At 51.2% G+C, this 16347-nt stretch overlaps 1 protein-coding gene across 1 annotated transcript in view; it reads left to right on the plus strand.

Annotated features, from left to right (window-relative positions):
• The first annotated feature begins 404 nt into the window (after window positions 1–404).
• LOC139047113 (uncharacterized) overlaps window positions 405–16347 on the plus strand; it is a 117303-nt gene continuing 101360 nt past the window's right edge. Inside the window, exons 1-2 of the mRNA XM_070521083.1 lie at window positions 405–485; window positions 3021–3358. Of these exons, the coding sequence (XP_070377184.1) occupies window positions 3025–3358 (334 nt within the window). The 5' untranslated portion in view covers window positions 405–485; window positions 3021–3024. The remainder of the gene's footprint in view (window positions 486–3020; window positions 3359–16347) is intronic.

A 16347-nucleotide genomic window follows, 5' to 3' on the forward strand; every position in this document is an offset into this window, starting at 1 on the left:
TCAGTCAGATTACGCAAGCTTCGGTCACAACAGACAGCAGAGAGAACCATCGATAACGTTCGAGAAACTTCCGATACATGCGGGCGCGTCCCACGCTGGGCGATAACATTTGTCAGACGATAAAAAGTGGTCACCCGAAAAAGATAAACACCAATGGAAACGCAGGTTGAAACACACACCATGGAATTGTTGTTTTTTATGTAGAAATTATAAATAAATGGAAATGAAGGTGCACGAAAAAGCAAGAGGCCGCAAAATGGGAAACGAACTCACGTCTTCGTATTACGAGTGTGATGCTTCTACCAACCTATCTACCGAGGCGCCGTTTTACCATCGACCTTCTTATGTGCCACATGGTGGCAGTTGTGGGTTTGCTGCATCAATGGAGGCAAACCAAACAAAACGAAAGGCACGCGCTGCACATAGTATCGTAGAAGAAGAAGCAGAAGAGGCCGTTCTGAAGCCATCGCCACACGCAAATATTGGTAGGCGCTTTCTTATATTTACTTTCATCCTTGAGAGAGTTACCTTCCTAGAAACCAGATATCTTGCACCGGCTGCATACTGAATGACTTAGTATTTCAGTCATTCAATAGCTGATATCATAGCCTGTTATTATGGCAACGACAGCAGTCGCAATTGAAATGACTGGATACAAAAAGGAGGGACGGTAACATTGACACTGCGCCAGACGCTGTCGGGCTGCCCAGTCTCTGAGAGGGAAACCAGCCTGTCTCCCCTAACCTCACTAGCTGTCAGTCTCTCTCAGATCCGTATCTCTTAGGATGCTGTGCTTAAATGGTTTTGTTGTATCCGTTATACTCTGTGTGCTGCCATGGATGCAAATTCATTTGCCTTTTCATTCCCTTGTATCCCTACACGGCTTGGGGCCCACCAGAAACCAACGGATCCCTTTTGTTTCTCAGAAACCAGCATGCTTGTTATATCACCTACCAGAGATTCACAATCGCATCTTAAATTTAGAGATTTAGTGCACATAACAAATCAGTATATACGACTGCACTGCTGTGCTGATCGGCTTGTAGACGTATCAGCTTGTAGATGACAAAAAAATAAAAAGCGATCGTGTCTGGTTTGCCAGTGATAACGACCGTAAACGAACAACGTAACAGCAGGGCACTATACGCTCACAGACAGTTGTGTGGAAATATTCGGAACTCTTGAATAACAAATCGAGTAGTGATCTATTTGATTCGGTCTTCCAACCGAATAGTCACTATTGTTAAATGCGAATATATTTCGAATACTTTCCGGATATTTCAAAACATCAACTGCACCCAAATAAAGATAAAATTGGAGCAAAAGTACGTTAAATTATCACCCCTGCGGGCGTGCTATAGACATCAAACATGATAACGTGCGTCGTGGAGCAGGCTACGCTGATTAGGTAGCCCGGCTTTGCAGCCTATACGGCGACGATTAGCACTCTTAGAAGAGTCATGTGCATGCGAAGAGACTACTTGTGTGCTCGTAATGCTCGATTTGTGCTTTTAATAAACAACGTTTCATAAGGTGCTATGTAATGACAGAAACATGCTAACCTTAAGGATACTAGGATGTGAACCTCGTTTATACAATTGTGACATCGGCTGTTCATTATTTGAAAGCTATTAGAAAACTATTCGATATTCGATTCAGTCTCAAAAATCACTATTCGCATACCCCTATAGAGCATCGTGTTGCTTGAGCAAGCTAAATGTAATATTAGAAACATTGTTTTAGTGGCATCAGAACAAGGTGCGGCTGATGAAATAAAGGATTCTGTACTCGATCCTAAAAAACAAGTTTACAAACTGGCTACACTAGGGGTACTCTTATTGACTGACTTGGAATAATTGAGCACAAGTTTCTTGTTCTGTGTGCTCATTTAGGAAATGGCACTTCTGCGCAACAACAGCGGCTGCACCGCGGCACAATATTCATTCACAACACTCACCGCTTTTGCATCGATCTTTCTTCCTGTTCACACTAATAAGTGTTGTCTTTTACATTCGAGATGAGTGAATATTGGGCAGTTTAGAGTAGCGAACAATTGAATCGAATAAGAATTCAATATGTAAGACTTATTGGATTCGTATTCGAAATTCAGACGCTGGGTCATCTAAGGGTGGAGCTATTTGGTTGTATACAGTTGAAGAGCAACGCAATATCACGCCACAAGACGACCGACGGAAAGGACAGGCACGACACCCGTAAGAGCGCGAATACGTATCGTGCACGCTGATTGTTCGTGGTGTTCTAACGTTCGCTCAGTCCTCCGAAAAAGAGAACGAGAGGCCTCCGTTCTGTCAATAAAGGACATGCCGAATAAGGAGAATAACGCGATCGCTACAAGCATGATGTATTGCTTGGCAGCGAAATTGCTCGCTTTAACGCAACTTCACATGTTTGCTGCGGTACCTTCGCAGTACTTCCGCCACGTGACCTGCGGTAAGGAAACATTGGAAGGCCGCTTGTCTAGTCCTGTCCTTTTCGTTCCAGACTCGCAATTGCCTGGGCATTCGAATGACATTCGGGATGTGTCGGGTTCGATTTACCGTTTTAACGGCCGCATTGAAAGCATGCGCAAGAAAATAAAAGACGTTAGTTTACCGTTTCGACCACTTGGGCGACCTTATAGTGCCTCGCAAGGTGCAGAATTTCTTTGCCCTAGGGGTATAAAGTGATCCCTCTTTACGGTACCTCTGGTAGCACGTGCGTGTATTCATGAAGCCAGAGCACTTAAATTCATCAACCATTCTTTGGTCACACATCGAGGAGTTCGGCATATGCGCATTGGTAAGCTCGGTTCTCGAAATTCCGCGGTAGGTCATTGGTTATGGCGTCGCGTTGCTGAGCACGAGGTGGCGGGTGTGATCCCGACTGCGGTGGCCGCGTTCCGATGAGGCCGTCGAATATTCCTGAGCAACCGACTAAGTTATCCCACTGTGCAGTGTCCGGTGCGTTAAAACCTATACTTTAATTAATCTCTGTTGTTTTTTTCGTTTCTGTGACGACAGCCAGATGAGCGGGGGCGCAGGCCACGATCCATGGTCCGAGGAGCCGCGAGGAGACGAAGTGGTGGAAGGGCCTGCCCTGGAAACGTGCTTGAGTGCGACTCCTGCTAACGGTCTCGTTGCGACTTCCACGGCCGTGGCGGCTCCAACTACGGCTTCAGATGGCGCTGAAATCGCACCTGCTGCTTCTCCAGGAGCATCCGGTGCATCTCAAAAGACGCCGAGCCACGAAACAAACTTGGACGAGCCGTCAATGCGGCACCGTCCGGCGCTGAGCACGGGTCATGATTGCCGGAACAGAGACACCGAGGCGGGTACGGCAACGTCTTGCAACTGCAGAGGTACGTACGCAGGCGTTTTTCTTTCACCTAAGGCAAACAATAGCGGTCAGGGCGGCAGGCCGACTAGCTCTCCTCTTCAGCGCACGAGCTTTTATCGCCGGCTTTTGCCGAGGCGGTTTCTGTAGGCCATATCGCGTTTATAGAATTTAATCGCAGCGATGGGTGTATTGTTACTGGCGCATAATGAAAGGGTGTCATTATTATTGTGTGCCTGTTTTAAGCTTGCTGCAGGACAAACGTTTGTAGAGCCGACGTTAATGTGGCGGCGATGAAAACGAAGTTCGCTTGGCACACGGAGAACACGCTCGGTGCCCGACAGACGGTCGCTGTACTTACCCATTCCATTCCTCAGTCGTGTTCACTGCGCCCGCTCCCAAGGCCAAGGCAGCTTCCTGGATAAATGTGGTCACTCAACGCATCTCAGCCGCCACGCAAGTGGTGACCCGGACGTGATAATCAGAGCACCAACAAGGACTGGCTCAGCATCGCCAGCCACCCAGCGTCGCCTTCGGCCATGTATACCAGCTAGAAGAAGAGTGGCACCCGTCGACACTCGACAACGCTTGGCGTTTGCAAGCTGCGGCACTATTGTCCGCACAGCACTAACACGCACAGCTCTACGTTCATAGCGTGTCGTCGCAGCTCTGGCGGCATCTGCTCCTCAAGCGGGAGATTACCGCCGTCGTCTTCTCTCATTTTCACCTTCCGCCGCCAGACGAGAACATTTACGAATTTCTCAAGATTATCTTCTTCGAACACGTTGGCGCACCAGTTTCTCATCGTTTTTTTCAACGACTGGCACTTCTGAAGGAGGTGCTCGACTGCGTCGTCGTCTTCACCATCGGCGCCTGGTGACAGCTTCGCCAATGCTCAGAAATGTTCCACCGCACCTACACCACAGGAGCCACGATGGGGAGACAACGCCCCCTTTTTTCCTCTCTACGACGACAAAACCTTGCGATCCGCTGACCATCCCATTAGCTACATAACCGGTGATCCCACTACGTCTCAACGACAACCATCTTGCATCGACGCCCGAGCGTGCCACAATGTCGGCGTGCAGTTCACCCGAGTTGCATGGCGTCCCCAGTCCAAGCCGAAGACGTAGCACAGCCGCGGGCCTTGCCTTCGCGGCTGGCGAGACGCATACCGGTGCGCCTGTTACCACTGAGGTCACGCGGCAACATCACGGTGCGCTAGGATGGTCCGCCAGCTGTCAGGTGCACTGCACTTCCTCATTATGCCAGTGTCCTTCCCGTAGAACCTTTGCCTTGACTCCGTCTCACAGTGCGCATCCAGTGTCTCAGCTGTCATTTCCTTGACGTTCGCTCAAAAAGTTGCTTCGTCGACTTATGCTACTCGGGGTCGGAAAACTTGTGCCCAGCGCAGCCAACGGTATCGCTGCTTCCCAACTTTGCGTCACTGCATCCACAGAATCTTCCCGATGCACCAGGCCAGACGCTGCTATCACGCACCTCGAAGCGTCCGACATCGATATAGAACTTTTGTTCGCAAGTCCGACTATCCGACTGACAATCAGACGACGGTGACGCGCTAACATTGATCGAGCAGCCATGTGTCGTCGTCGCGAGCTTGTCAGCTCGGTCGCAGCGTCAGCAGGCGCCAGATTCGATGCTGCTGTTATGCGCCTCGAAAGCGCTGCGGTGTCCCACTGCAACTATCATCCCTTCAGCAGCTGAAATTCAGGCGACGACAGCCTGGTCGCAGCGTTCCCGCACAACTCTGAACTCGACCGTCCATGCACACCGATCATGCAGCTGCAGCGTAGAGAACGAACAGCATCATCCCTGCACCCTCCGCAAATGACCTCAACCCTTCTGACCTGGACAGTAATAACGCCATGTCCTGTTAAATTCTGTACATAACTGCACATAGTGTGCATAGTTTTCTTACATCATTCTCTGTTGTACATAGTTTCCTCGTGCCCCGATGTACATGTTTCTTTTCGCACTTTTACTGTCGCTCGAACTTCTCGTTCGCGCTGTGCGGAGGCCCCTGTAGCGCTGCCGTTCATGTGGTGGCGATGAAGACGAAGCACGCGGCACGCGTCGAAGGATCCGCTCGGCGCCCATTGTTGTGGCACCCACCTTCGAGCATTCGTCGCGGTGACTTGAGCTTCCCCGCATGCTGATGGTGCCCATGCCTTAAGCGCAATAAGGGTGAAAGGCCCAGCTCAAACAACTCGTAAATGGTTTGGTCAACATGAAATGAGGAAAGATCACCAAACTTCAAGAAGTTATTGTTTGCTAACCGGAAGGAATGTGACGCAGGTGACGTCGCCACATGTCCCACGTTGTTCTGTGCGACGATGGACCGGCAAGGACATTTCAGGCAAGACCGGCCCCTTGTTAGAAGAGAGAGTCGCCACCAGTCAATGCTGCCGGTCGGGTGGGCTCCGAAGGCTATTGCGCTGTTATTAGCAGCTATATTTTCTGCAATGGATGCTATTTCCATTCTATATCTCATAAGTACTGTACAAAGCCTTCTCGTCTCTTCGTCCCCCAAGGCCGACGCCGGCTAGGCGGTCGCGATATTTGCCGATTCCTCTGCCATGTTCAATGCGCCCACTTATGTAGCCAGGCCGGCTTCTTAATAAAATGTGGTCGCTCATCGATCACAGCCACCACACATTTTCCCAAGATACAAGCCAAGTCAGATGTCGCGCTTCGAAAACGTTTGTGATGAACCAGCTCAACTCGAAATCTTGCTGACTGCACAAGTACGGTGGCTTAGTACATGACTGCAGAAGTACGGTGGCTTTCATACAGGACGACGTCGCGAGCACCTTTATATGCTTTGAAAACTAAAGTATTGCGCAGGAAGCACTGTAAGGAGCACAATCTCTTAGCATAGGTGGTGGAAAGCACTTCCTCTTTAGTGTCTCTGATAGTGCATTGTTGTTTCAAGAAGCAAAAAAAAAACGAAAATCCGTCAATCAGGTTCAGGCATAGAAGAGTTCGGCATATGGGCGTTGTCGTTGCGATAGCGCGGTATTTGAGATAATGTTGGCGAGCAATACCACGCTTAGCTCTCAAAATTGCAGCCTGGAAATGAATGCTACTCTAACAACAACAACAAAAAAAATTCTCCTGCTCAGGACAGCTTTTTCTTGGAAAGAGCTATGTGTAGTTTACATGGCGGATGGCACCACCTTTCCAGGAGGCCACATGGACGACGGCTTCACTAGTTTTACGAGAAGCTCAGTTTCGGGTCAGGGAAAGAGAAGGGAGCGCGTTTAAATGAGGTCGAAGGGGACGCGGGAGCGGATTCCTGGGTGTGAAGTCTCAGCTGGCTTCTCGACTTGCGACACAATTTATTTATGTCAACTACAGCAGTAAGGCCAACTTAAACCAGTCTGTTTCTGCAAGACTTAATGCCACGGGTCGGCAGAATAGGCTGATACTCACTCATACTCAGCGGTCATTTTTTCGCAGGTTATGCACTCACTCACAGTGATGCACACTCACACTCGCCGGTATAATCACGCCCGCTCTTACTTAGCAGCACTCACTAGCGTCAATAATTAATACCATTCACAGTTACGGGCACCTGCCCACTCTTATACGCGCGTCAACTCCCACTCACGAGTACTCACGCTCGTCGAGCGTTACCCGCGTTCATGCTCGAAATCACTCTCCCTGACTTTCGTTGCTACTAAAGCTGACTGGCTTTCACACCCTTTCATGCACTGATCCACTCACATTAACCAGCACTCTCTCCCGTTCATGCCCAGATTCACCCACAGCCATTGTCACCCCACGCCTGTGAAATCAGCATTGAGCGAGTATGAGTTGTGTACTCGTGAGTAGGCCGACCTGTGGTTAATGCGAATAAAGCCTTGCGTATCGCGTTATAGCAGGGAAAGCAAACAAGGGATATCCTGTGTTCATTATTGATTACCGAAGCCATAACGGAAAGTTTTCATTTTTCCGAGTCGGGAAGGGGGGGGGGTCTAGGGCCCGATAAGCCTTCCGTACCCCCCATATTATATATATATATCTATATATATATATATATATATATATATATATATATATATATATATATATATATATATATATATATATATATATATATATATATATATATATATTGTGAGCATTATTCATACGCTTCATATTCTCACCTGTACATACTCATCATCACCGTTTTGGGGCCTGGTGGTGGGGCTCTGTCTCGGGAGAATAAAGAAGAGACTGGCTGCCTAAACCTCGTCTCACAAGTGGTGGAGTGTGCTGTCTGGTCCCTTCGCCCTCTCGCTCCCGGTCTCTCTCCAGCTTCACCTACGCTACATCCCTGGAGCTCCGCTCGGGTCGCCGCCTCTACCTCCTGCACTCGACCATGTCGCAAGACCAGCAGACCAGTACCTCGACATCCACCTTGCCGACTCCTGCGGGAACCCCTTCTTGGACAGTCACCACCCCTCAGAAGGATCCACCGGTATTTGCTGGGCTTCCAGGTGACGACGTTGAAGACTGGTTGGAGCTATACGAGCGCGTGAGTGACTTCAACCACTGGAACGAATCAGCAAAACTTGCTCACGTCGCCTTCTACCTAACCGGAGTTGCGAAAACATGGTTTTACAATCATGAGCTCGATTTGGTCAACTGGAGCATCTTTAAACACCAGCTACGCCAGATTTTCGCGAACTCGTTTGTCCGCTCCGATATCGCTAAGAAGAAGCTTGCTGAGCGTGTACAGCAGTCAGGCGAGTACTACACTTCGTACATAGAGGACGTCCTCGCCCTCTGCCGCCGCGTGAACACCTCGATGGCAGAGAGTGACCGTGTACGCCACCTGCTCAAGGGTATTGGGACTGCGGCATTCAATGCTCTTGTAGTGCTGAATCCCACTACCGTCGCCGACATCATCAGTACGTGTCAGCGTCTCGATGACCTTCATATGCTCCGCTTGCACCCTGACACATCTGATTTCAAGGCGTCCAACGACAGCGAGCTACGTGCTTTGATTCGCTCCATCATCCGTGAGGAACTGCACGCCCAAGCTTCGTCCAACCCTCCTGAGGTCCATCTGACGCCTCCTGGTGGCGGCCTACGCCATATCGTGAGGGAAGAGCTAGCTGCAGTGACCTGCCCGCAAATCACGAGCCCGCACCCTATCCATACGCCAAAGTACGCTCAGGTTGCCTCTATAGCGCCACCCCCCCAGCAGCCACCACAACACGCACCTGCACCGCACATGTCCCTGAATCCTCTCACTGCAAGACCATCGCCTGTTCCGCCTTATAACACATGGAGCCCACCTCGACCGGTTTGTTACTACTGCGGCATCCGTGGCCACATTTCCAGGTTTTGCCGACGCCGTCAGCAAGATGAAAGACGTGGCTATGACGGCTTTGAAAGGGATCAGTTTTCTGGCCCTGTACCACGACGTCGGCGTACTGACTACGTTTATTATCCACCACGTTCCCCATCTCCACAGGACTTCAACACTGCCAGTTCATCGCGTTTCCCGCGTCGTCGCTCTCCATCACCGCTGCGGCGCTCTTCTTCCCCTCTACGACCGGCTACTTCGTCCTCCGATCACCGCCCGGAAAACTAAATGGTGCAGCTTCAGGAGGGGAAGCTGCATCTTTTGGACAACGTGAAATGCCTCCGGAGCGCCCGTCAAATGTACTTTTGGTGTTTGTTGAAGGTGTCCGAATCGAAGCCTTGGTTGACACAGGTGCATCGCTTTCCGTTATTAGTGCTGACTTGTGTTCTCGATTGCGAAAAGTGAAGACACCGTATAATGGCCCTCCCCTTCGTTGTGCTAATGCAGTTCTTGTTCAGCCCTCCAGTGTTTGCACTGCGCGCGTTTTCATTGATGGCATCCTCCACCACATTCAGTTCGTCGTGCTGTCTTCGTGCACCTACGCGATGATTTTGGGATGGGACTTCCTGTCCTCCGCCTCAGCTTTAATCTCTTGCCGTCAGCGAACTATTCATATGACAGACACTGAATCTTCGTCCTCTGTCAATGATCACAGCCTGCGTTTTGTCACGTCTACCGACTGTTTCATTCCCGCGGGCACTGAGCATATTCTGACGCTGACTTCCGACACTATTATTAACGGTGATGTGTTCCTTGCACCGAGTGGTTACTGCATTTCTGGTGGGCTTAGCCTTACTCCTAGCCTAGTACGGTTTCAGGACGGTAGAGCCTCAGTCGCTGTTCATAACCCTACTTCTTCGCCAGTTGTGCTCTCCCAGGGCTCTACTGTGACATGCTTTACTGACACCGAACCTCTTTCGCTGGTACCGCTTCACACCGAATCACCACCTTTGTCTACCACAACTGATTATCACACTGCTGCCGCTGCTTTAACGGCCGCGATAAATCCCGATTTGACCACTGCGCAGAAAGAAGACCTTCTGGCACTCCTGCACAAACACAGAGCCTTATTTGACGTCCACTCCAAGCTTCTGGGGCGCACTTCCGTCGCAGTACATCGCATCGAAACCGAAGGCAGTTCGGTTGTACGCCGCCGCCCGTATCGCGTGTCTTCCGCAGAACGGAAAATCATTGCGGATAACGTTGATGACATGCTCAAAAGAGACATCATTCGGCCATCCTCCAGTTCTTGGTCGTCTCCTGTCGTGCTGGTTCGCAAGAAAGACGGCTCCGTACGATTCTGCGTCGATTATCGAGCCCTTAATAAGATCACGCGCAAAGACGTATATCCGATGCCAAGAATTGACGATGCCATTGACTCCCTCCAGGGTGCAGAATATTTCTCTAGTCTAGACCTCCGATCCGGATACTGGCAAATCCCCATGCACGAAGCGGACAAGGACAAGACAGCCTTTGCAACGCCAGACGGACTTTACGAGTTTAACGTCATGCCATTCGGTTTATGTAATGCCCCTGCAACATTTGAACGCATGATCGACACAGTTTTACGTGGCCTTAAGTGGAAGACCTGTCTGTGCTATTTAGATGACATCGTTATCTTTTCTACAACTTTTAGTCAGCACCTTGAGCGCTTGGACGAAGTTTTCACTTGCATTTCCAACGCTGGACTCCAACTCAACACAACGAAATGCCATTTTGCCAGAAAGCACATCAAAGTATTGGGCCATCTTATCAGCAAAGATGGCATTCGACCGGATCCCGAAAAGGTTGCTGCCGTGCATCGCTTCCCTCGCCCTGAAAATCAAAAGCAATTACGAAGTTTCTTAGGCCTGGCATCCTACTTCCGCCGCTTCATCAGTCATTTTGCAGCCATGGCGTCGCCGGTACACAAGTTGCTCACGTCGGGCTCTGCTTTCCCTTGGACAGATGAATGCGAACTTTCTTTCCAAGCCCTCAAGCAGGCATTAACCAGCGACCCTGTCCTCTGTCACTTCGATGACAACGCACCGACTTGCTTGCACACCGACGCTAGTGGCCATGGGATCGGTGCTGTACTTTTACAGCGTGATACCACCTCACGAGAGAGAGTTGTTGCCTATGCCAGTCGCGCACTAACACCTGCCGAAACGAATTACTCGATCACAGAACAGGAATGTCTCGCAGTAGTTTGGGCGGTCCAAAAATTTCGACCATATCTTTACGGACGCCATTTCACGGTCATAACCGACCACCACGCCTTATGCTGGTTGTCGTCAATCAAAAATTTGTCCGGACGACTTGGTCGCTGGGTGATACGATTACAAGAGTACGACTTTGACGTTGTCTACAAGTCTGGGAAAAAGCATCAAGATGCCGACGCTCTCTTTCGCTGCCCGCTGCCATTATTAGCTTCGAGTACACCTCTCCATTGCTCGCCAATTGATGATGAGACTAAGTCGTCACTCCCGTTATTACCTCTCATGGTTACTGACACGTTATCTTCCAATCACCTCACTCACCTCGCCTCGTGTCAACGTTCTGACCCCTACTGCGACAGCATCATCCAACGCCTGTGCGGAACTACATCTGCACCAAATGCCAGATTACGTCGACAACTGCGACTATTTAAGCTTGACAACGATGTGCTGTACCGCTACATATACAACTCCGACGGACACAGCTGGGTACCTATTCTTCCACGCTCGATGCGCACACAAGTGCTTGAAGCCTTGCACGACGACCCATCTGCTGGCCATTTGGGATTCCACAAAACATACCAACGCGTTAGGAGCCGTTTCTTTTGGCCAGGCATGTCTACCTTTGTGGCCAAGTACGTCGCTTCTTGCGTTCAGTGCCAACGGCGGAAACGACCGACTTCGCCTCCTGCTGGGCTTTTACAGCCCATCCCATGTCCCGAGACACCGTTTGCCACCGTTGGGATAGACCTAGTCGGCCCTCTGCCCATAACGCCAGCGGGTCATCGATGGGTCGTGACAGCTGTTGACCAGCTCACACGTTACGCAGAGACCGCTCCTCTACGCTCTAGTTCAGCCTCCGACATCGCCACCTTCTTTCTAGATGCCATTGTGCTGCGCCATGGTGCCCCTCGTGTGCTGTTAAGCGACCGCGGCAAGACTTTCATGTCAGCAATGCTCGCAGAAGTACTCGGAGCTTGTGGCACACTTCATAAGACGACATCCGCATATCACCCACAAACAAATGGCTTAACCGAGCGATTTCATCGCACACTGATAGACATGATATCGATGTATATCGGGCCAAACCACGATAATTGGGACAAACTTTTACCTTTCGTGACTTTTGCTCACAACACCGCTATCCAACGAACTACGGGATACTCACCTTTCTACCTAGTTTTCGGCCGTTCACCGACATTCACTATCGACGCCGCTTTCTTCAATGCTCCAACTAACACCTCAGACAGTACGCCCGAACAGTTCGTTTCGAGACTTGAGGAATGCCGTCAACGTGCTCGTTTCAACACAGAAGTCAGCCAGCAAGATCGCAAGCAACGTTACGACATCTCTCGTCGCGACGTCTCCTTTCGTCCCGGAGAAGAAGTGCTTCTTTGGACGCCCATTCGTGCACCCGGTTTGTGCGAGAAGTTTGAATCCCGCTTTCTTGGACCCTATATTATTAACGAACAAACATCCCCCGTGAACTATCGCGTTACTCCCGTAGACGTTTCTTCCGACCATCGTTGTCGTGGTTCGGAGATCGTTCACGTTTCGCGCCTAAAACGATTCGTTCGGCGTTCCCCTCCTGGCTAAGTCGCGGCCTGGCTGGCCGCTTGCGCGTGCGGGGAAATTAGTGTGAGCATTATTCATACGCTTCATATTCTCACCTGTACATACTCATCATCACCGTTTTGGGGCCTGGTGGTGGGGCTCTGTCTCGGGAGAATAAAGAAGAGACTGGCTGCCTAAACCTCGTCTCACAATATATATATATATTGTGACGAAGAAGATCGGCAGGCTGAAAAGCCCCATTGCCATCGTGTGGCTCGTACCCTGTTCGCTCGCTGGCTGCACCCTACCTGCTGTTGCCGCGTTGGTCGCTGCTCCTCTACGACCCGAATAAAACCCCCTTTACAATTGGTGGAGGTGCCGGGGTAGACCACGGTAGTCACCGGGGCAGCGGGTTGTGGTTGCGGTGGTCCTTCTTCGGGCATAATGAAGACAGGCTGCAGTGTCCGGTTGCGAAGTTCCAGAATTCCGGTTGTACCCCGCAGCTCCACCAATTACTCAGTCACAGAAAAAGAGTGCCAAGCTATCGTATGGGCTCTTCAAAAATTTCGTCCATATCTCTACGGTCGACGCTTCGACGTGGTGACGGATCATCACGCTCTTTGCTGGTTGTCCAACCTAAAAGACCCGTCGGGCCGCCTCGCTCGGTGGGCCCTCCGAATCCAGGAATACGATATCCGAGTCGTCTATCGTTCTGGACGCAAACACTCTGACGCCGATGCCCTCTCGCGCTCCCCAGTTACTTCAGACAGCAGCCCTTCTACTTATAGACATGACATCTCACCACTTGACATCCTGGACATGGCATCGGAGCAACGAAAAGACCCATGGATCGTCATGATATTCGACTTTTTATCAAAGCCTCCGGTAACTTCGGCACCTCGAGCGTTACGCCGACAAGCGCAGCATTTCGCAATCCGCGACGGACTTTTATACCGCCGCAACTACCAAAATGACGGCCGAAAATGGCTCTTAGTAGTGCCTCGCCACCTACGACAAGATTTATGCTCCGCTTTTCATTCTGACCCGCAGTGTGGTCACGGCGGAGTGTCAAAAACTTACGCACGGCTTCGCCTACGATATTATTGGCGAGGGATGTACACCTTCGTCCACAAATACGTGCGCTCCTGCATTGCCTGCCAGCGACGCAAATGTGTCCCGCATCTCTCCACCGCACCTATCAACCACTTCCCTGCCCAGCTGAACCATTCGACCGCGTCGGCATTGATATATACGGGCCTCTTCCATCTACTGGCGCTGGCAACCGATGGATTGTTGTGGCCGTCGATCATCTGACACGGTATGCCGAAACCGCCGCCTTGCCTGCTGCATCAGCAAAAGACATCGCCTCGTTCATACTAAACAACTTCGTTCTCCGGCATGGCGCCCCTCGCGAACTGTTGAGCGATCGGGGCCGCATATTCCTCTCAGACGTCCTGCAGTCACTCCTATCTGAATGCCAAATTATTCACCGCACTACTACTGCTTATCATCCACAGACCAATGGCTTAACAGAACGATTCAACAGAACTCTTGGTGACATGCTATCAATGTATGTTGCATTTGACCACTCCAACTGGGATCTTGTACTTCCTTTCGTCACTTACGCATATAACACTGCCTCTCAAGCCACTACTGGATTCTCGCCATTCTTCCTGCTTTACGGCCGCCATCCCTCCAGCACCATTGATACTGTTCTCCCGTACCGGCCGGACCCTGCCGAATGCTCACCTGTTTCTGCGATTGCTCAGCACGCCGAGAAATGCCGACAACTGGCCCGTTCTTTGACGTCTGCTCAACAGTGCCGCCAAAAAGAGCGCCATGACCTCAATCCTCCCCCTCACCCCTTCCCCGTCGACTCACTCGTGTGGCTTTGGGTCCCACCTGTTGCTGCTCCGGGCCTTTCGTCCAAGCTCCTCCCGAAGTACCACGGGCCCTACCGCGTGGTTGCACAAACATCACCAGTGAACTACGTGGTCGAACCCGTATCGCCATCTACCGATCTCCGTCGACGAGGGCGAGAGACTGTACACATTGACCGGCTGAAGCGGTACTACGATCCGCCCACCTCTTCCTAGGTCGCCAGGATGGCTACTCTTCAATTCCGGGGGTGATTGTGACGAAGAAGATCGGCAGGCTGAAAAGCCCCATTGCCATCGTGTGGCTCGTACCCTGTTCGCTCGCTGGCTGCACCCTACCTGCTGTTGCCGCGTTGGTCGCTGCTCCTCTACGACCCGAATAAAACCCCCTTTACAATATATATATACTACTAACGTACTTCGTCGTTTTCATTTGTACATAGCCACCATCATCTTCCCTGTTCTACTTCGCACATGAGCTGGGACGTTGCCTTTTTCGGGAATAAACAGCGCTCGACAATTTGGTCGGTCTCGGTATTATAAAGTGGTGGAGGTACATCAAGACCCCGACGTCCTCTCGCGTTCCCGTCCTCCCTGGAGCTACGTTGCGGTCGCCGCCTGCGCCAGGCTACCTCTACAACGACGGACACTTCCAACCCCGGCCCCTCCGGCACCTCTAACCCTACCACACAGACGACCCCGCCTGCGGCGCCCTCTTGGACTGTGAGGAGCCCTCAGCGCCCTAGAGTTTCCTACAAAAACTTGTAGGAAACTCTATGCTCAGCGCGATCCTTCTGTCTTTGCGTGACTCCGCGGGGATGACGTCGACGATTGGATTGACCACTACGACCGCGTGAGTGCTTGCAATAAGTGGAACGACACCCATAAATTGAGGCATGTCACATTCTACTTGACCGGTGTCGCGCAAAGACGTTGTATTTTAACCACCAATCCGACATCGCGGATTGGTCCACGTTTACTTCCAAGCTGCGGCAAATCTTCGCTTCCTCGTCTGGCCGTGCAGAAGTCGCGAAACAGTAGCTGGGAACGCGCCGCCAACTTCCACAAGAGCCTTACATCCCATACATAGAGGATTTCTCGGCTCTGTGCCGCCATGCGAACCCTAGCATGATGGAAGCCGAACGCGTTCACCACATATTAAAAGGAATTGGGCGCGTTAAGTTAAGGCGCTCGAGCGCGCTCTAGCCAGCAGAGCGCGCTCTTTTAAGCTTAACGGCTAAAAAGCGACTTCCGGTGCGTGATTGCGGAGCGCGCTCTACGCGCACCATCCTGGAAACGGTGCGCGAGAGCGCGCGCCTGCTACGGCTTCCGGAAAAATGACGTGTTTCCTACTCTTTCAACCAATGCAAGTCCGTTCTCCTTGCCCACTCGTTCCTCTCGCCGCCGCGCTGCCGGGCGTCAGAAGCTGCTGTCAGGCGAGATCGGCAACGTGTTGGCGCGCTTTGAGCTTGCATCGCATCGTAATTCGCTGCTGCTGCCTCCGTCGCCGCGCGTCAAGTTCTTCTACCTCAAGGACTTCAAAAGTACGGTCGGCGGGGCCATTTTCGAAAAGCGCGCGAAGTGCAATAGCGGATGCGGAAGCAACATAACATTCGCCAGAAAACAGTCGCACGCACCCGAAAACAGTCGGCGAAAATGGCCGTTAAGTTAGGCTCCGAAGGCGTCGCACTCGAGCGCACTCGAGCGTGCTCCTTTGGAGTTCGGAGCGCGCTAACTTAACGCGCCCATTGGGTCTGTCGCGTTCAACGCCTTGATCGTGCAAAATCCGGCTTCTGTCCAAGACATCACTTCCACGTGTGTCACTGATCTCGGGGCCCTGCGGATGTTGGGAGAGATGGAGTCAGGAGACGCAGGCGAGCGCAGCAAACAGATTTTAATTTACCCAAACTCGAAATAGAAAAGTCAGAACTCGAAAAGGAAAAGTCAAAACTCAATTGGCAAAAAAATAGTACTCCACACTTGCATAGCCAAAACAATGTCCTTATCC

This window comes from Dermacentor albipictus, chromosome 6 (assembly GCF_038994185.2).
Source record: "Dermacentor albipictus isolate Rhodes 1998 colony chromosome 6, USDA_Dalb.pri_finalv2, whole genome shotgun sequence".
Classification (NCBI taxonomy): Eukaryota; Metazoa; Arthropoda; class Arachnida; order Ixodida; family Ixodidae; genus Dermacentor; species Dermacentor albipictus.